Source organism: Neopelma chrysocephalum, unplaced genomic scaffold (genome assembly GCF_003984885.1).
Source record: "Neopelma chrysocephalum unplaced genomic scaffold, ASM398488v2 Primary Assembly neopelma1_59, whole genome shotgun sequence".
Taxonomy (NCBI): Eukaryota; Metazoa; Chordata; class Aves; order Passeriformes; family Pipridae; genus Neopelma; species Neopelma chrysocephalum.
Window position 1 is genome coordinate 17356180 of NW_020897714.1, and position 21143 is coordinate 17377322.

A 21143-nucleotide genomic window follows, 5' to 3' on the forward strand; every position below is an offset into this window, starting at 1 on the left:
AGTGTCTCTAGTGGCTTGTCTTAATGCAGCGAAAAGCTGTATAATAAAGATGTGACAACCTAATTGATTACATTCAAAGTTAAATGTACCAATTTAATTGGGAAAAGTCTCTCTTCTCATCCAGCATTAATTTTGGAGTTTGTATGTCAGTACCATAACAAGAGGGAGAAATTGATTTTCCTTTGTTGATAATTTTCTGTCTAAGAAATGCCTAGGGACTTAACACCCTGTAAGGCAGGCTTGGGAATTTGGATGTAATTTCATTGCATAATGATTGAAACTTCACTGGTACTTATATTTAGGTGAACTTCAGAAGGCTGTTGACTTGTTCACAGATGCTATCAAGCTGAATCCTTGTTTGGCCATCTTGTATGCCAAGAGGGCAAGGTGAGTCATAAACTGCTGATGTATGTTTCTGCCTGTTCTGTTATTTCCCTTAAGGTGTCTAAATATAATGGCAACTTGAGGATCTATGTAAACTTAAATCACATGAGACAAAGAGAAGAGCTCATTTCATGCATTTTTTCCTTATATGTGATTCACCAGATTTGCTGAAGCAGCCATATAAAGGATCTTGATAATAGAGTAAATACAGAATGGTGTTCCAAAATGCGCTGTGGTAATATTGTTAAGGAAACTTTCCTGTCTGACCTTCCAGGAGCCATTTTAGCAGTCACACTCACACCACCTGCCCTGGGCCTGAAGCCCCTTTGTAGCTACAGACCCCACACTCAGTCAGTCCGGGTGTCCTTGCTGGCTTGACCCTGGGTTTCCCATAGCAGAGGCTCAGACAACTGGATCCTTAAAATAATTTAATCATGGTGCAATAACAAAATAACAGCTCCCTCCAAGGAGGGACCCTGAACAACGGAAGCCCTGGGTTTTTATGCCCTCACAGCCTTAAGTGTTGGAAGACCTGGAGTCCTCAGCTCCTGCAGTGTCTCTGAGTGTCCGGTCACTTGGCTGGGCCACAGGTCCCTGGGCCTTTTGTTGTGCAAAGGTCTCTTCGCCCAGAGCTCAACCTGCAGCTGCACATCAACCTGCCCGCACCAAATGTATTCCTCAACAATATGGTTTTTGGTATGTTGAGATAGAGTAATGCTGGGTAATAAACATTTGTAAAATCTGAAGTTTATTCTGGGATTAAGATGATGATTGAAATGATATCCTGTTTAAATGCAAACTTAATTATGAATCCTGTGAATTCTCTCCCTGTCATACCTGCTAAATGGATTTGTTCACTGTGAAGTAGACCTGGTTCTGTTCAACACTCTTATGTTTGAATAGGACACATCTATATCTCAACCCATTCACTATCCACCTTACTGTTAATTACATCTGCCAGACTGCAGATGATGCACTGGAAACTGTAAGATTTGTTGTGTGGTAACCCTAACTTCATAATGCACAAACATCTTTATCTATCTAATTCTGGGCAAGTATGGGTTGCAGAAGCAGAAGTATGGGGTTCTTTCTCTTTTTACACAAAAAACCCACTAACTGTGAATTATTTGATAGTTTACCAGGTCTTTTTCATAGCAAAGTATAATTCAAATAAATGTTCAACTTTTGGTGACTTTCATGAGATTAATTAGTGTCCTTTAACTGTTCCATTCTAGTACACCTTAACTGGTATCTGCCCTGCTGGTTTTTTCTTTTCCATATTAAACTTTTTGCATGTAACAGCACCTGTGTACCTTAATACACTGTTGTCGTTGTTGCCATCAAAATGGTGTTTTTAAAATCTCTTACAGTACTATATCTTCTTGGGGTTTAGCAATGAAAAATAAGAATGTTAGGGGAAATGTAAAAGTTACCTCAATTTGGTCTGTTGTAGAAAGAAATGAACAATGTATTAAGATATTGTAAAACTTGCCCTGCTGATCCAAGTGCTATGAGTAATTCACCCCTTGGATTTTGATTCTGGGGGGTTTGTGCTGCCAGCAGCATTGGAACATTTGTCACTGGTGAAGTGTAGCTTTGGAACACAGACACTTTGTCTACCTATTTGTTTCTGGAAGACAATGTGTGACTTGGTGTTTGCTTTATAACAAGCCTTAATGATGAAGTTACTTATAGGCATTATAATTGTTGATAAACTGTTTTCAAGTAGATGTAAAAGGACAGAAGTTCTGACTTGGAGTATGTTGAATATTGAATACTCTTGTCAATTCAGGAATGTTTTCTAGTGTTTCCTTCGGAGATTTTTAATTTGAAATGCCTGAACCTCCTAAAGTACCACTCTAATAGTCAATCTGATATGCTTGTATATTCTAAAATTTGCAGTTATTACACTTAACTGACAAGGGATTGGGGCTGCTTGCTAGGTTTGTGTTTGTTTTGCTGCTTTTAGTTTTGATGCCTCATCTCCTCATGACTTGAGCTGTTGATCCTTGTAGCCTGTATAACTCTTCATGCTTTCTTTGTGTTACTGTGTTAAAGACTATATAATACAGCATGCAGAATATTACTGTTGTTTTGTTCAAATTGCTAATTGCCATTTTCTATAGACTTCAAACACCGGTGGGGCTGAACTGTCCTTTGCATTTATGTGTCCTTTCCTTCTGCACTAGAGTTATTCTTGCTGACCAGGCTTGAGTCTGAACAACAAATGCTTTCAGTTCTTGCTAATGATTCACCTACAATTCTGGGAGGGTGAGACTAAATTTTAGTGACTTCGTTAGCGCTACAAAATCTTTTTTTAACTCAGCTCTTCAAATACATTATTTCACTAGCTTGCCTGTTAGTCATCCAAAATTACTTCCAGCTTAAGTTAGTAACTTGGTATTTCAATATGTGCAATAAATGTTCTTGTTCCTACAGTGTTTTTGTGAAACTACAGAAGCCAAATGCTGCCATTAGAGATTGTGACAGAGCCATCAAGATTAATCCTGACTCAGCACAGACCTACAAATGGAGGGGGAAAGCACATAGGTAATGAACCGCACCTGTACTTGATACTGTCTTTACTTACTTGGAGGGAACAGTTTTGTTTATATATTCTCTCCTTCTCTGTGTCTCTGAACTGCCTGAGAGCAGTAACTGTGAGCCAAGAAACCATTGTGCTGAGTATGTGGCTTAGAGGAAAGAAAGGACGATGGTGATTTATTGATGGCAATTTATGAGCAGTCCTGGCACTGTCTCTTTGTCTCTCTCTCTGTTTTAACATATCTTCTAATAGCTTACTGCTTTTCTGAAATATGAGATCTAGGGCTGTGTGTTTTATTTATTTGTTTGGAAGTCTTTTGGTTTCACTTGGTTCAGGTTTTTTTACTAACCTATAATTCTTGGACATCTTTGCTGTCCTTATTCCTTAGATCCTAGAACTCTTTTAAATAGTAAATTGAAATGCCTACTTATTAAGGAACCATTTGTTGCAATTGAGAGTGGTGTTAAGCAAACAGTGTAGTTATTTAAAATGGCTTTAAGCATCTCCCCCAACTATAGTTCAACTGGTTTTTTTTTTGATTTTTTTTTTTTTTAATGACAGTAAGTCAAAAAAAAGGTGACCCTTCTCATGGTCGGTATGAAAATGGAAGAAGTAAATGTTAATAGAACTTCAAAAAAAAGTGTTCAAAGCGTAGTATGTTAATGTCTACAGTTTTAATACACAGTGTGGAGCCTAAGAGTGAGAAGACTGGAGCATAGTTTGAATTAATACCTCTATCTGTGAGCAGAAGTGCTTTGACCATTTAGTAATACTACCATTTGCTTAAATTTTTTATTACCCGCAGTTTGTATAAATTAATAGTAAAGAAGTGTGCACAGGAGCTTGTATGACCTCTTCAACTAAGACATGGTGCATCCAGGCAGCTAGGAAGTTTGAGTGTTGAGTAAAGAGGGTTCACTTAAACTTGAGGTAGTAGTGGTATAGACTTGTACAGAACACTGAACGTTTAGTTTTACACTGAACATGTGCCTAATGGTGCAGAATATTTTATTAGTGTGCTTCACATGTTTAGGTACCTTCTTCCTGTTAGATCCTTCTTGTTTATAGCAGACAAAGACACCAGCTCACAGAGGGTTTTTTACTTATTGTTACTTCAAACAAAAGTTACTCTAAGTGTCTGAACAAGCAAGCAAGAATCCACTAATGGTATTGTAGTGTGCAGCTTAGAGGAAACACCATGATTATTAAATGTCCATAAGTCCTTGTAACTCTAGGTAAAAATTCTGAATGCTGCATGATTAAATATTTTGAAGAGCTGTAGGTGTTCAGTTTGCTTTTTCCTTCTGAATGTTGGTGTCTTCTGCATTCCAGACTTCTTGGCCATTGGGAGGAGGCTGCTCATGATCTCGCATTAGCTTGCAAACTGGATTATGATGAAGATGCTAGTGCCATGCTGAAGGAGGTGCAACCAAGAGTAAGTGGGGAAGAATGTTGGAGATCTCTCCTGTATTTTTCTGAGTGACATTGCTGCCTTCATGTTCTTCACTAATATGCATTGCCTGGTGGAAATGTGTTCGTGTGTTATCTGACACTGGAAACTGAGTTTATAAATCCTTCTGTCTTCAGTCACAGCTGTTTATGGCTGTGTAGAGAAATTGAGTCTGTAAGACTGGGAACGTAACTGAAATATGAAATATGTTTCTTTTTAACATTTTAACAGAAGAATCTGAAGCAGTTGAAGTTTGCCAGGTATTTTAGAATCTAGACTAAAAACATTCAGAAGAGCAAGATAACATTGATAATGGATTTTTTTCCCAAGATGTTTCTGAATTGATCAAAGCTTTGTCCTAAGCACGTTTTCCAAAGGAAGCATTTTGCTGTGGTTTGTACTTTCATTAGTCTGCCCCATGAGGGCAGCCTCAGCTCTGCACAACTGATTTTCAGCTGTTCTCGTGTGGCTGACCCCAGCATTCTTCTAAGGAAGAACTTCTGTGTAACAAATGTTACACTATTGATAGCAGGCTTTCTTTTTCATCTATTTCTGCCCGTTCCTTTGAAGTGGTTGACAGACCACAGATGGCAGCAGTTGCGTTGTATTGGGTTTACATGGGAAGTTGGAGACTGCAGGGCTGGCCTCTTGTAAGAAGAGACATGAGGCTGCCCTTGTATCAGACTGAGCCAATTCCAGCTGGTTCCTGACCTGACTCACCACTGGCCAAAGCTGAGCCAGTCAGTGATACTGGTGGTGCTTCTGTAATAACATGTTTAAGAAAGGGGTTAAAAAATGCAGCACAACAGCTGTGAGAGAGAGGGGAATAAAGAAGAAAAATATGAGAGAAGCAACCCTACAGACACCAAGATCAGTGAAGAAGGGAGGGAGGTGTGCTAGGCATGGGATCAGAGATTCCCTTGCAGCCCTTGGAGAAGGCCATGGTTAAGTAGATTGTCCCCCTTGGACCCATGGAGGCCCACAGTGGAGCACATATGGAGGATCCCTGCAGCCCATGGAGGATCCCATGTCAGAACAAGAAGATGGGCCCTGAAGGAAGCTGCAGCTCATGGAGAGTCCACTCTGGAGCAGGCTCCTGGCAGAAACTGCAGCCTGGGGAGAGGAGCCTGCGCAGAAGCTGGTTTTCTGGCATGAGCTGTAGCTCCTGAGGGACCCATGCTGGAACAGTCTGTTGTTTAAGGACCCTGTGGGGAGGACCCACACTGGAGCAGTTTGTGGAGGGCAGAATCCTGTGAGGTGACCACAAGCTGAGGCTGGACAAAAGCTGGGGGGAGAAAGAAGTGGCAGAGCTGCAATGTCGTGAACTGACCACAGCCCCCATCCCACTGTGCTGTTCAAGGTTGGGGAGGTGAAAGAGTGGGGGAATGAAGCAGTAAAGTTGACCTTTGTGAAGAAGGTGGTTTTAGTTTTGTCTTTGTTTCTCATTGTCTGACTATTTTTAATTGGCAATAAATTAAATTAAGCTTCCCCATGTTGACTCTGTTTTGCCCATGATGGTAGTGGATGAGTGATCTTCTCTGTCTTGAGATAATCTCAAGCCAGGAGCTTCTCCATCTTATTTTCTCTCACTGTCCTGTTGAAGAGGGGGAGTGAGGGAGCGGCTTAGTGAGCATCTGGCAACCAGCCAAGCTTAACCCACCACATGCATAAACATTCCTGTGTCTAATAACTTAAGCTTTCCATTTTTCTACCCTGTCTTTGTAGAAGATGCTGTCTCCAGCAAAATGACAATGGAAACCATTTCACAACCTATTAGTCTTCTGTGTTGGAGATTATTGATCTGTGGTTAATGTAATTAAGTCTTAGGTCTCAACTCTTTTTTTTAAAAGGTATACTTAATGCTTGGCTGAGGGGGAACCTTCTGTTTCCTGGTTAATCAGCTGATGCACAGAAACAGCGGAGTATCTGTGATACATTGATGTGTGGTTGCCAACTGCATGGGAATTTGTGTATGTAGCTCAAGGAAAAATGTATGAGTTTTTCATGGGTGATTTTCAAAATTGTTAAGATGATTTGTTCACCTAATTTATTTGCTTCAAGCTTTCCTAGAACTTTTTACTTTGTAGCACTTTCAGCTAAAAGTCTGAGTCAAATTCTAAAAATATTTAGTTCATTTTGATAAATACTTTGAAATAATGAAAATCCAAACTTTGGAAACTCTTTATGCTTCATTAAAAAGCAAATAGGACACTTCTCTCTTAATGAGCCATTGAATGGCAGTAACATGAGGTTCTGATAGCACATACTGCATTCAATCTCAGTCAGTCCTGCTGCCTGCAGTGTGCTTTCTCTGGCAGATATACTTCAGGAATAATGTGGTCTTGAATGAGTATCTCCCATCTAAAATAAATTATATCAAAGCTTTGCTACTTATAAAATAATTTCTTCCTCTAAAGGGTATTCTAAAAGAATACGAGAGTATCCATTGTCATAGTAGTATCTCTGTTCTTGCAGTGTGATTTTGCTGTGTGTTTTTTTATTACAGGAGTGTTGGAGAGCAACCATTGTACACAATTTGTGAAATAACAAACCATTTTTTGCAGTGATCTGTACGGATACGTTCTGTTTTCAGGAAAGCAGTGCTGCAGTTAGTTGTTAAATGAGCCCTGACTCAGGAGCCTTAGGGAATTCATTGCTAACTCCTCTCTTTTGCTGGGGCTGTAAATTTGATACACTTGAGAAAAAGTTAGTGATAGGAGGCAAACTTCCTCCCCACCAGCCCTTTCCTGGTTTGGTTGAGAAATTCTTTGGTCTGCTTATGTGCTGTAGAGGCATCTGCAACAGCATAACATTATCTATAGAGTGTGTGTGCACAGGGGGAATTACACTTTCCGTTATGCCCTTTTCCAGGGTACTTGCTGGTTTTAGCCCTGGAGAAATCAATATTTCAGCATAAAAGCATGAGGGGACATGGAATGATAAGTTCTAACTATGGTGCAAGTCCCAAAACTATTGCAAAAAAAGTATACTAGAGTGCATGTTCTGGTGAATGCAGTCAAGGCTGAGTAGAGATGAATAACTGATTGCCATGAGAAGAAAGTAGCAAATGGCTCCTAAACCAAAGAGGCTTTTAGGATGTAAAATCAGATCTTAATTTTCTGGTGAAAGCAAAAAAGCTTGCACGTATAGTATGGCCAGTCTTCGCGAAGATTTTGGGAAAGGTCTTTTACCTTTCAAGCCTGTGCAATGGATTTTTTAGGTGAGACACAGCATGCGCTGAACTGAGCCCACCCTTTAATCCTCAGGTTCATCTGCCGGGGCCAAGCGAGCTTGGACAATGGCAGTGAGGTCCTCAGGACGTAGGTTTGTTTAGAGTGACCTTCTCATAGATGGATGGCCTTACAGGGCTGACGAGCTCCATCTGCCCGGGGGAGTATCCCTGACCGGGAATCGAACCCGGGCCGCGGCAGTGAGAGCACTGCATCCTAACCACTAGACCACCAGGGGTCATGTATTTTGTATTGAAATACATTGTGTGATATGCTAGAAATGTATATGAAGTTTTGGTATTCTATTGTTACAGGCTCAGAAAATTGCAGAACATCGACGAAAATATGAGCGGAAGCGTGAAGAAAAGGAAATCAAGGAAAGAATGGAGAGAGTGAAGAAGGCACGGGAAGAGCATGAGAAAGCACAGAGGGTGAATATTTAGGCTTTAATATTTCTTAGTAATTTGGAGAGTGTTATTTTGGTTATAATGAATTGCAGAGAAAAAAAATTAAATTTAAAGTCTTAAATTTTAGAGAGTTGGTTTCTGTCTCGACTACTTGACCAATAATGAAGCCTGGAGAAGAGGGCATTTTACTGCATCTGTTTTTATTGCTTATGACAAAAACAGTCTCTGGAATCTCTACTAATCCTGTATTTCAAAAAGTCAGTTATTGTAAGACTGTTCCGGAATAGTTTTCACTTACATATCTCAAAATGGTAGGTTTTAAATTCAGGATAATACTCTGCTTCTTTTCCTCAATTCCTGATGCAGTTTGCTTGGTTTTTCTTTGTGCTGTAGTGATATATTTTAATACACTGGAGGTGGGAGTTCTAAAAATACAGTTGGGGAACTAAAACAAATCATACAGTTCATATTCAGTAAAAACATATTCTGCATAACTTACCTGCAATAACGTACATCAAGAAGAGTAGACAGCTATTTCTTGTCAGTGGTTTTGTACATAGTGAAGTGCTTTGTTTATCATGGTAGCCTACCTGCCTGAAACAGTCCTGGCTATTTTTTTTTTCTCCTAAACCCAGTTGAGCAGTAGCAAACAGGCTGCAGTTCCATTGTTTTGTGTGGAATGATGTGCTTTCATCTGCAGGAGGAAGAAGCAAGACGACAGGCAGGAGGAGCTCAGTTTGGTGGCTTCCCAGGTGGCTTCCCAGGTATTTTATTTTTGAGCACCAATACTTGAGGTAGAGGTGGCTCTTGTTTCCATATGGAGTATTATAACTACAGTTTTTACAGCATTTGTTCTCAAGACAGAGAGAAAAATATTTTATGAAGTTTAGAACTTGTCTACTAATAACTCTTGGAGCACTAGTAGGAAGAGGGATGGGATTCTTTCTCCTAAAGAAGATTGATGCTGTGTAGCAAGTAGAGGGAAGACAGAAATCAATAATTGATAGTTAACAGAATAAAAGGATTTAGGTCTGGGTAAACAAAGAAGTAGAGTTTGCTTGATAATGTGTTAAAAATCTAGAATAAAAATGTTTTCTAAATTACCCAGGGTGCCTTGGACCTATTCTGCTTAAGAACAATGGTTTTAAAGTTGAAAATTTGGATTGAATATTATGGAAATCTGTGCTGGTTGCAAGCTGTTGTTGAACAGAAGAGTTTCTTAAAGGAGGTAGTGCAGATTATCTTATAGAAAAGTTGTCCTTGACAGTTCCACAAAAATCAGGCTTTCCATGTTCATTTTTTGGTAGAATGAACTGGCGAGAAACAAGAGTAAGTACTAATGCTCTTGAAGATTGAGATGTAGTTGAGGTAGGGTATGTGTGTGCTCCAGTTGGATCAGCAGCCAGATAGAGACGATATGTACCATGCTCAGCACAGCTGGGGAAGCTGCTGATTAAGGATTGAGTGCATTTTTTTTCCTTTGGTGGTATAATTTTTTCAAACCTAAAGTTCCCACCAAATATGGAATGTACCGGGATATACTACTACTGATCTGCCTTTGCCCTGAATGGTTCACCCCAGGCATTCAAACTCCTTATTTTCCTGGGCTTTAGACCCACCTGATTTAAGTTAACCAGAAAAATAACTGTACTCATTACAAGCCTCCTATTCAATTGGGTTAAAAACATGGATGAAATAAGATGTAGGTCTTCACAGAAAGAGAAGTTGAAGACCCTGCTTTCCATTCAGTGGACCAGCTGTAGCATTATGGAAGACATGGCTTTAGAGATGTGGCAAGGACAGTATGTCTTAGTCTCAGTGAGCTTCCTGTACAGATGAGTTAAATGTTTTTCATCGTGCGTTTTTCTTGTCTTGGGTTTTCAGGTGGATTTCCTGGGGCTATGCCTGGAGGTATGCCAGGAATGGCAGGTATGCCAGGTCTCAATGAGATTCTCAGTGATCCAGAAGTTCTTGCAGCCATGCAGGTGAGTATTTTGTAAAATCAAAGCTACATGTTCTGAATGAGAGAAGAAAAGCACTTATGAGCTTAAGGGGAGGGAAGAAGATGTGACCTTCTGGAAAGCAATGGAAGGCTTGCTTATTTCTGTTGTAAAATTCTTTCCTTGTGTATGTGACGCCAGACTGTCTAGATTCAATGTTAGCTATTTTTCAAACTAATGGGAGCTTAATTAAAGATCACACACACACGCACATACCCTGGTCTATGATAGGCAACACTATGTGCTGTTTACAGTTTGTCGTGTCTTTAGAAAAAGTCTCTCAAATGATCATTTCCGTTCACTGCCCAAACAAAAAATTATTGCTGTAACATAAGATATTGCAGTAATGTTGAGATGAGGATTGCCTTTCTCTTAAGGGGTTAAGTGTATGGTTTTTTCGAGAGACAAAGTAGTATCAGAATAGTTCTGCATCTTGGCATTTTCTGAATTCATGTTCATAAAGCTTACTTCTCTAGTAGGCTTGATTAATTGCTCAATTAAGTAATTGCTCAATGTCATGACTAATTCTACTCAAGAAAAGTATTCCAGCAGATTAAATGGAACGTATCTGACAACATCAGTTTTAAGGGCAGGTGGGGTAGGAAAAATTGGAGTCATGTAGTTGTATTTGCATGCTAATATGATCAAGTATAAAAGAGTCTTGTTTCTTTTTCTGGATTGCTGTGGTTAGAGTTACATGTTGTTCTCAGCTCATTGAAACAAAGGCACCACAAGGGTATCTTACTCAGAATGCCCTGGAATCACAAAAAAAAATCATCACTTTCCATGTGATTTCATAGGTTCCCTTAATGGTTGCTTATGTTGGGAGGCACACCTTTACATACGTGGCCACAGTCAGCAATGTTCACTTGAATGCAAACCATCCAGAGAAGGCCCTTGACTTGTAGTTGTGTTCCTTACCTGGCTAATTTATGCTGTAATACAGGAGTTTGCAATTAGAGTTGCTGAAAACAGAGTTTTAAGGTGCAGCTAAATCTTACGTGCTTGCCACATGCCTTTAAGAAGACTCCATTGCATGTTGATTTATATACTCCAACGTAGGGTAGGACTCTGTTGCAAGAATGTGTGTAGACAATGTTTTCTGATAATGCAGGCAGGCTTTAACATGTACAACCTGTCAGCAAAGCCTTGAGTCTCTTGCTGACCTCTCTGTACAAACTTTACATCTGAGTATGATTTATTTAGCACTGCCACCTTTTCCTAAAATATCCAACTCTGTGTTCTGGTCTTCTCTGAATTGACAGTGTAGGCTCTAGTCTTAAAAGACAATAGTTTCTACTGCTTGGCTTCTGCTCAGTGCAACTGTGAAATGTGTTGGTGGATAATGTTATCTGGCAGCTATTATGTCTGTTATCTGAGGTATTACAAAAAAATCTGAAGATACTGAATCACACAAGTCACTCCCAAATTGCTGTTTTAACTGATAGTGTGTAGAGGCTTTTCATAGTGAGGAGTTAGTGCCAAAAACTGGAGTATTCTGAGAGTAAAGACCATCACCTCAGTCTTTTTAGACTTGCTATCATCTCATCATCTTTGAGACTATTCTCTATGAGTTAACACTGAAATATGCCTGAGTCTTTTAACATCTCAGTAAACCTGACAAGTGTGTGTGCCTGAACACGAGCTAAATTAAACTGGTTATGCTGTCAACTTCATCTTATCATCTGTAGAAGCAACCAAAGAACCAGGTATGGCTGCTTATGGACGTGTTTAGGGAAGTTATTGCTCACCATTGGCGTAAAGATAATCTTACCTGCACTAGATGACCCTGCCTTGGTAGGAGGGCTGGACTGGATGATCTGCAGATGATGTTTCCTTTTTTTTTTTATTGTCACTGATATTAGTCTTCTAAGCACTAAAGACTCAAAGCAGCAAAACTTCTTTAGCATTTCTTTTCATCTCTTCTTAATGACAGTAAGTTGTGACAGTTTGCAGTGACTTTTAATGCATGTAATTTTAGCTCATTTTCCCCTAAGCCTTTTTAGTCTCCAGAAGAACTGACTGAAATTTTAGTGTTTCTCTTATTTTACTGTTTTGCCTGTCTAGAGGATTCTCTAGAATTTCCTATCTTGCATGTGCAACTGCTTTCTATAGACACAACATGACATTTGTGTTTTGAGTCACATAGTTGTCCTTTTCATAAGGAGTGATGTGAAAGATGAACCTATGGATTCCTTATTTGACATGTAGCTATATGTTAGACCCAGACTTCCACCAGAATGTGTAAGTTGGAAACAAAAGGCCAGTGATAATTTTTTTCTTAGAAATATTTTTCATCCTTCTGTAACTAAACACTAGGACATTAGAAATCTGAATGTCTCCCTAGGGTCATTTATAGAATGGTTGCCATTCCACCTTATATACTAAACACTTCCCTATGGAAGTGTTGATATCCTCAGTCTTAAACTTTATTTTGCTAATATTGCTTATCAGTGTGAAACCTTGGATGCGTATAACATTTTTATAAACACCATCTAAGGCTGAGAGCTTCCAAGTTGCACAAGTACAAAATCATTTGCTTGCTGTGAATTTATAGGACCATGAAACATGTAGCATAAAATTGGATATTTAACATTCATTTAGGTGTGCTTTGACGCAAACCAGTGACTAAGCTTACTCAGCTTTGTGTTCCAGATTCATATATAGGTGAAATCAGATTTAACAACATGACATGATCTTTATAATCACATGCCCTATTTTGAAATGAATTCAAGAAGTTTTAGGTTGGAAAGCCTTCATTTTTTCCTTGCATGGGAATACAGTAAAATGGAGAAAATATGTCTAGTCTCTGTGTTCTGAACTTCAGCATTCCATTTTTCATAGACTTTGCAGATTATCTTTTGTGAGGAAGACAACACACTTGTAAATACTCCAGTTGGTTTAGGAACCAAGACTAGACTCTTGGTTCCTAACATGTATAAAATATACCTGAAGTGCATGGGTAATTTCAGGGCAAGTCCACACCTACCAAATGCTGTTTAGGATCAGACTTGTTAAACAGTTTTGAATGCTACACACATGGAGCTGCTTCCTTCTTCAAAATGCATTTGAAAGATGCCTGAACAGAAATAATGCAGTAGGTGTAGCTGTGTTTAATAGCTCCTGTTCTGGAGAAACAGAACTCTTATCCTATTCCCCTTCTCACACAGTGAGCTATTAGAGTAACCGGTTCAGTAATGACTCTGGTGTTTACTGACACAGCTTTAACAACATGCACTGTATCATTGGATTCTCTTTACAGACTTCCTGCCAAGAGTCTAACGTAGTCTTGTCATGTTAAAAGCTGAGCAAGACTAGGTTCATGTGGAACCACGTAACCACTAACTTTTGTAGACTTGTTTTACAAATGCTCTAATTTTTTTTTCGCTTTTTGTCCTGCAGGATCCAGAAGTTATGGTTGCATTCCAAGATGTTGCGCAGAACCCAGCAAATATGTCCAAGTACCAGAACAATCCCAAGGTCATGAATCTCATCAGTAAATTGTCTGCCAAATTTGGCAGTAAACCATAAAATCCCTGGTTCTTAAAAAATCATATCTGAATGGGAAGGATTGAATTTGGCTAACCAGTGTTGCAATAAAACAAACCACTTTACCTCTGATGTTTTTAAGAAGAGGAAGTTCTAAGGAGAACTGCTCTCTAGCCCCAAGCATTTACTTTATTCAATTATTGGTTTATAGAAACCCAAATTGTATTCAGATAACCTAGTTTCAACCATCCCTTCTTGTCCCAGAGTTGCAGCTTTTATTATAAGTGTTACAGACAGTTTCCTCTGAATGAATGCTTCTGTGAGAAATTGTAATATTTCAGGAGTGTAAGATAAAAACATGCAAATTTTTTTTTTTTTCTAAAGAGGAAAGAACTTTAACAGTTGAAGTGTCTTAATCCCCTTTGGACAAAAAAGTTGGCCTAGTCACAAGTAGCAAAGGTGGGACAAGTCTGAAGAATTAACTGGATAAAGGAATTGTCTGCAAATACAGGGGTTTTTTCCTTTTTTTAAATAGGTGACTGACTTTATATAGCTATTATCAATATAATCATGCTAGCTAGTTACACACTGGAACTTCTGGCAGTACTTCAAATATTGTATCATTTTTGATCACCACAACTGTGCAGAAAAGGTACAAACCTATCCTTTGCACAGCCTGGCATGACGTACGTATTGCAGAGGCCACAGAGGTTTTGTTACTTGTTCAATTCTTGTCCAGCACCTTTATGTAACATTTTATTTATAGTCTGGGTCTGGGAGAGCAGCTCACTGCCTGTGCATGTGCTCCTGTCCTTCCCCAGTTGGCAGATCCTCCACTGGTTGCACTCACCCTTCCTTGGGGCCATGCTTACCAGGTTGCATCTATTTGGAAACTTTAGGGAAGGAATCTTGTTCCCATCACTACCTCTGTCCCACTGAATGCAAGCCATCCAGAACATGTACATGCAGAGTTATAAATCGGTGAAGGGGAGAATTCTCAACGAAATTGCAGCTCTGGGTTCTGAGTCTGTTTGAGTTCTTAAATGCTTACTGATTAAAATGTCTTGGTCAAAGTCCTGCTGTCTCTTTAGAGGTGATGACTCTTTCTTCACTGCATTCTGTAGTCTTCCGTCTTGTATCCTCTTCTTTAAAAAAAAAGCAAAACCCCAAAAGAAAAAACCAAAACAAAAAGCTGTTGTGGTTTCATACCTCCATGGTTTCTAGGTATGGGATATGGAGGAAAAGGTGAATTAATTGGAGCAGACAGAACATTCTTTAACACTTGCAGTTTAACAGCATGGGTATCCTTGAAGCAGTGTCTGTGCTGATGATGTCCAGTGGATTTGTCTACCAATAAAGACAAGTTGTTGCTTCTGTTTGTCTTAGCTAAAACATCTTTCTGTGGAAAAAATGACCCTAGTTACCTGTTCAACACTTGAGTCTCAAGGTTTGTATTACTTCTTTGTAATTCTGTATCTTAAGCCATAACTGACGTTACCATTTTGAAACACATCTGGTTTGGTGTAGGAACTCAACAATGGTTGCAAAAAAGTAAATCCCCAAATGCTTTTTCTCATACTAATGACCTTGGAGAATGAAATGTGAATCTTTTTGCTTAAGAAATATAGTTCTGAATACTTCTCTTAGCATTTAAAAAATAAAGTATGGTTTTGAAAAATACAACTTTTTGGGTTTGTTTAACTTTCTGATAAAACCTATTTTGCTTAAATTAAATGTGGAAGTGCTTTAATTAAACTGTATATAAAGCTATGGTTTAAATTGGAACTAGGTGCCTAAGGGCTTGTCTTCATGACCAAATGAACTCAAATTACAATTGCATGTTGCTGTGTGCCTGGCTCTTGTTCATAGTCTTGATCTCCTGTTCCCAAGAGGCGATACGCAAAGTAGGTCACCCCTCACTATAGGCTGAAACTTGACTTCTTCATTCAGGCTGGTGTTTATGTGTTGTGCACAAATTAGAGTATTAGAGTATCTTGAATATAGATTTGTTCCCTACATTTTCCTGTTACTCTGTCTTGGCTGTTTGTATCTGTCTACCTATTAATAGTCAAAAGTAGGAAGTTATCCCTAGATAGTAGAAATGGTCATATATGTGTCCTACCTGCGTGCTTATGCATCAGTTGCCCTTTTTCAGAGTTGATTGGTTAAAGAAAACATTTTCCCTCATTTTGATGTTGACGTTAGCAGTTTAGCTGAATTCCTGTTCTTTGGGAATATGCATCCTATGACTTCTCTGGTGTGTGAGCTTTTGTTGGTTTTAGTGTTACCTGCAAATTAATTGAGGAGCTGTCTGGACCTCACCTGAGTTCCCTGAGTTGCCATGGGGCATGCAAGCAGCTAAACTTGTTTGAACAGAGGTGCAGGTACAGAAAGCTAACTGCACAGGAGATGAGCAAAGACGGTAAGTTCCAAATGTGGGATGTAAGTAGCTAAATGAGGATGTTGTTTTTCTCATTGCTTGCTCCAGTATTTACTGGCAGCTCCTTCAGGTTCTTTATTCTGTTGCAGCACAGAGTAGGGGTGGTTCTTGTAATAATAATAATAATAATAATAATAATAATAATAATAATAATAATGTAATAATAATCAGCTCTGCTGGCAGTTTGACTCCCAAAGCTGTAAGTGGGTATTGATGTCAGCTGAGGTGGGGTGCTGCCAGGTTCTGACCCCAGTTCAGGTGTGCCTTTCTGCCTTGTGAAGCAACTCCTGTACTGCACTGTTTGGCTGATCCTGTGCCATGGATTAGGTGACCTGGCCTGCCAAGGAGTACAGTGATACACCTGCAGCTGACTGGGAGCAGAGGGTCATAGCCTTGTTACTGTGTGTGTGAATCCAAGTGACTTGACTGTTCTCTTGTCAGTCACCTGCTGCCCCAAGGGAAAATAGGTGTCAGCTCAGTTGTCTCATTCAAGCTGTTGTTCACAGGGACCTCTATTGCATATTAATGTGGAGAATGCAAAGCTTGGTGCCTTTACCAGAATTTTTCTGAAAATTTCTCTTGCTTTGGTGTTGCCCTGTGAATAAATGCTCTTTGTCAAAATGGCTTGGATTGTCTTTGTTGGAAGGCAGTGATCAGATGGGCAGGAGCCAGACTGTCTCAAAGTTGGATGAAAGCAGGTGGGATGAGCCTGGGCAGAGCAGTGATAGGCCAGAGGCAGAATGGGTCAATAAATGAGTATTAAAAAGCCATGTAAAGGTAAAACCATGTTATAGAAACAGCTTGTTGCAAGTACTATCTGTAGTTTAAAATGTCTTTAAATGCCACTTCGTCTCTCTTGTTTGTTACTTTCAGGGCTTTTCCATAAAGCTTGTACAAATAACACTCTGATGTATACCTGTACATCCCTCTTCTGTGAGATGGAAGAGCAAATAATATTATTATGGGAGCTCATGGCAACTGCTGTCTGCGCAGAGTCCTTCACCCAGTGGGATAGGAGGTTGTGGACCTAGCCTGAGTGAGCTGGAGCCAGGGTAGCTTTGGCATGTACCTTCCCATGGATCATGGCATGCTCCTTACTGGAAGTGTTTGCAGTCCCTTTGCAATCCCACAGGGCATCTAAGCTGAGGAATGCCTCAGTGCTTTCAGGGTTGTAGAGCAAGCAAGTTGTTGAACTGGCGGCAGAGGCTAGAGGGTTGTTTCCTTTTGTTTGCTGCAGGGCAGTCTGGTACTGGCAGTTACTGGTACTGAAGTGGATTGGTGTCCTGGAGCTGGAGGGTAGTTCGACTGGAAAACAGTAGCAGTATTTTCTTCTGATGACTAAAGAAAGGTGTCTTGTGAACCTTATTCAGAGCTCTGCAGCATGGGCCTCGATCTTGCTTCATACATGATGGAGTAAGGACACAAATGTAGCAAAGTATTTCTGTATTACCACAGAGCTGAAGTGGAGTGAAAAATGGCAGCGTCCAACTGAATGCAGACACCTCCATATTCAGTAGTACAAGACAAGTCATAGGAGGTCAGTAGTGTGATATAAGAAAATGCAAATACAGAGGAAGCAGGAAGAACAGTTTTAATGTGACAAAGAAGTGAAGCAGGTCGGGGGTGGCTGGTGGTCCTGTGCTATGGAGCAATGATAAAATTCAGGTGACTTTGGGCTACAAGTCATTGATCACCTTGTGAATCAGAGCGCACTTGATGTGGTCCTCACAAACAGGAACTTCATGTAAGATAAACCTTCCTTCATCCCTTCTGACTGGAGATCCTGAGGTCCCAGTGAATGTAAATACTGAGGACTTTCCTGTAAATCTGAATCTTGATGACTAACCAGATCCAGATGTTAACTTGTAATCCTTCTAACAAAGTGTTACTGCTGTACCTGTCTGATGTACATACACTTTGAAAGGTATATTCTAGACGGATGACCTCAGACAAGCTTGAGATCTTGTCAATAAATAAATGTATTTACAGAATGTGTTAGCGGCTCTTTTTTTTAAGTAAGTGGGTTACAAATTTTGGTATCTTTGTTGTTGCACAGGATTTTTTTTAATGTACAACTATTTATTTCAGTGGCTACAAGGAATATGAGTTGGCACTGTATGTAAAGAAATGAAATGCGAAGGATTACAGGATTTGGGTTAGCAGTTTATCTTGGAATTTCTTCCTGAAGTACAGCAGCTGAAGCAGTCAGATGGTAAGCATGGTTTGTGTAGAACAAAGGTATTCAGAAAGACAAGGTACTTATTACTCAAGTGTAAAGTAAATAACAAGGAGGTGAGGTCCAAAGCAGGTAATAGTAGATTGAATTCCACGATTGAAACATTTTGTTTTCTAACATTGTCATGGTGAGTAAGAGTTACTAGAAATTAGTTGAATTTGCATTTTGCATTTCAGGAAGAAAAATATCATACCTGAAATCACATAAAAACCAGCACCGTGTTCAATAAAATTACCTTTTAAAATGGGCTGAAGGTACAAGCTGTTAGGAAATCATCAGAATTAGATGGAAAAATATCAAGGTACTATACTGAGAGTGAAGTGTCTGAGCTGCTGCCAACTGCACTGCCTTTCATTAGAGAAAATGAGGCTGACGCTCAGCCACTAGTGTCTAGTTCTTATTTGGAAGAAAAAAGCACTAAGTGCCACCTGTGCTTTCTTATTTCAGATTTTTAAAAAATGGGTCTAAAATATGGCTTTTTGCTAAGACTTTATAAGGAAAAATTAACACAACTGTTCTACAGGATTATTCTCTCTCACTTTCTTGTGTGTTATCCTATAATGAGAAGTTCCTGGAAAAAATAGATTTTCAGAAGCCATTTTGTAATCTGTTACATTTTTTCTTTTGCCTCTTGTGTGAAAAGTTATCAAACCAGAAGAAAAAAAATTGTGAAGTGGAATGAACTACTAGCCTGGAAGACCAGAAAAATTTGCAATTAGAACAGATGTTAGACATTTATCAAGTGCTTAGGGGAAAAAACCAACAACATCAAGGTAACAAAATTTGTGTTTGACAGTTACTTAATTTGTGTAAAACTAAAAGTGACTAAGGGACATTTGGTCTAGCAAGGCAGTTGAGAAAGGACCCTAATGGGAGACTAATAATGACAAAGTCAAGTAATTTAAATTGAAAAGAATTTCAACTTCTCCGATGTTCCTCGACATAGATGAAGTGCATAGGGAAAATTCTGCGTCATTCCAGAGGCTCAGTCAAAATCTATTCAGGCAAAGTGTGCACACATGTATTTGAAAAATGGGCTTTTTAATATGTTTGTCATTACAATGCTTCCTTCTGGAATAGGCTAGTAGTGCTGTGGTCTTAGTACTTAGGCCTGATCTTGACAAGTTGGTGTGATCAAGTTGCTCTATTTAATGAATTCAGATTGTCAGCACATGCAATCTCATTAGTTAATATCTAGTAGCTTTTATCTATGAGGTACTGGGAGTATAATCCAGTTTATCCACCTTCTCTGAGAGATAAAGTTTTGCAACAGATTCAGAAAGTTCTTTTGAAAGTAGTCATTAAATTCTGCCTTAACACGTTTGCACTCTAATGAATCGAATTCCTAAGCAAAAATAAAGGACATACGCATTTCTGAATCTTTTTTTTTTTTTAAATAATGTTAGAATAAAGGAGAGTAGTAGGGTAGAGTTAGTTTTAAGTTCAGAGTTTGTCCTGTACTTTCTAAGGTAACACACAGTGCAGAGGCAGTAAAATGACCTCTGGAGTCACCAACAGTGTCCTCATTCTTTGTCATGAATCAGAAACAAAGTTGTGGTCCAGTCAAAATCCACCAAGGATAAAGTTTCTCAAGACCAATTACCTCCTTGTATGGAAATCTACAGAATTACACAAACAAGAAATTACTAAGATGCAGTTCATGTACAGAGAATATGTTTGTACTTGTTGCTTAATTAGTTCACTTCTTACAGGCTTTCTAGTAGAATTGACAGATTTGAGGAAAAGCAGGTAACTTGGACCTTCTGTCCTTGCTTAAACCGCACTTGTGCGTGTTATGTGTTTGCCTGGGAACCTGTTGAATTTGTGGCATTTCTGTGAAGACCTAAGGGCTTTTTATGTAGTTAGGTTTTTAGATAGGTTCCATTTTTTTTTTCACTGTAGAACACACTGACATATCTTTTTTAACTTAATATATATTGTTTCCCTTGTATTTCTTGGACAGCCTCACTAGGTATATATGTTCCAATGATAAGGTAAGTTGCTTTTGGAATATTGCAGTTGTTGCATTACCTGTTAATACTCAGGTTACATTATCTGTTGATATTGTTTTGCAATACATACAGGGCATAGTGTTGTATTTAAAATATTGCTAAATAGAATAATAATAGTATAGAGTTATTTGGGTGCACAATGAGGATGGAAATCCACTCTGCAGTACAAACTGACTCTTTGGTGAAAGTTTCCCTCCGCACAAGAGGGACAGAATCACAAAGGACAGCAATAATGGGAGTTTGTGTCCTGTTTGAGGCACTTCTCCCAAAAGCTCATGGACCTGATTGTGTAAAGTCACTTTGTGTAATTGTTCCCTGGTTTTGTAAAACCAAAGCTGCTCCTGGCTGCTTTAGTGTCAGGAGATAGCTAGTGAACTGTGTACATCTTAATTCTAAACTGAGGTTTGAGTCTTTTGCATGTGGGGGGTGTCGCAGGTGAGTTAAATCATCAATGTGGGGTTAACTAAAAAGGTTTTATTAATGATGAAATGATGACCAAAGGATAATTAATTGACAACTGAATAAAAATCTGATGATGATGATAGAATTGTTATTAAGCAATAATTGAATGGTAATTAAACTGATTTGACAGTGTTTTAAATGATTGTATAAACAATAATTCAGACTCTAGTCAAACACTCTACTACTTGCTACACTTCTGATAATTAAGCTGTAGCTGGCTATATATAAAACCTGGCACTGGTATACAATATACTTTTAGGTTTAGTGTAAAATGTCACTACCACATTATAGATATCAGATGTTGGGTAAAGGGATCTTTCAGCCTTGAGAATCAACCTTAAGAGGCAACCCTGCTCAAGGGTGAAATCATTGCCAAGCAGCCCACTGCCAAATGGGAGAGCTCAGTGGGCTCATGGGGCTACAGATATTTAAAGTGATTGACTTGCAGTCAAACCCCCCCTTTTGGTGTATTATAGCAGTTTCAGATC

General features: G+C 39.1%; 1 protein-coding gene across 3 annotated transcripts in view; it reads left to right on the forward strand.

Moving 5' to 3' along the window:
* The window catches only part of ST13 (ST13, Hsp70 interacting protein), a 24869-nt gene extending 9681 nt beyond the window's left edge, over positions 1-15188 (forward strand). For all 3 annotated transcript variants that reach the window (XM_027680166.1, XM_027680165.1, XM_027680167.1), the window contains exons 6-12: positions 303-387; positions 2824-2934; positions 4262-4364; positions 7924-8040; positions 8717-8780; positions 9901-10001; positions 13419-15188. In XM_027680166.1, the coding sequence (XP_027535967.1) occupies positions 303-387; positions 2824-2934; positions 4262-4364; positions 7924-8040; positions 8717-8780; positions 9901-10001; positions 13419-13547 (710 nt within the window). In that variant the 3' untranslated portion in view covers positions 13548-15188. The remainder of the gene's footprint in view (positions 1-302; positions 388-2823; positions 2935-4261; positions 4365-7923; positions 8041-8716; positions 8781-9900; positions 10002-13418) is intronic.
* The last annotated feature ends 5955 nt before the right edge of the window (positions 15189-21143 follow it).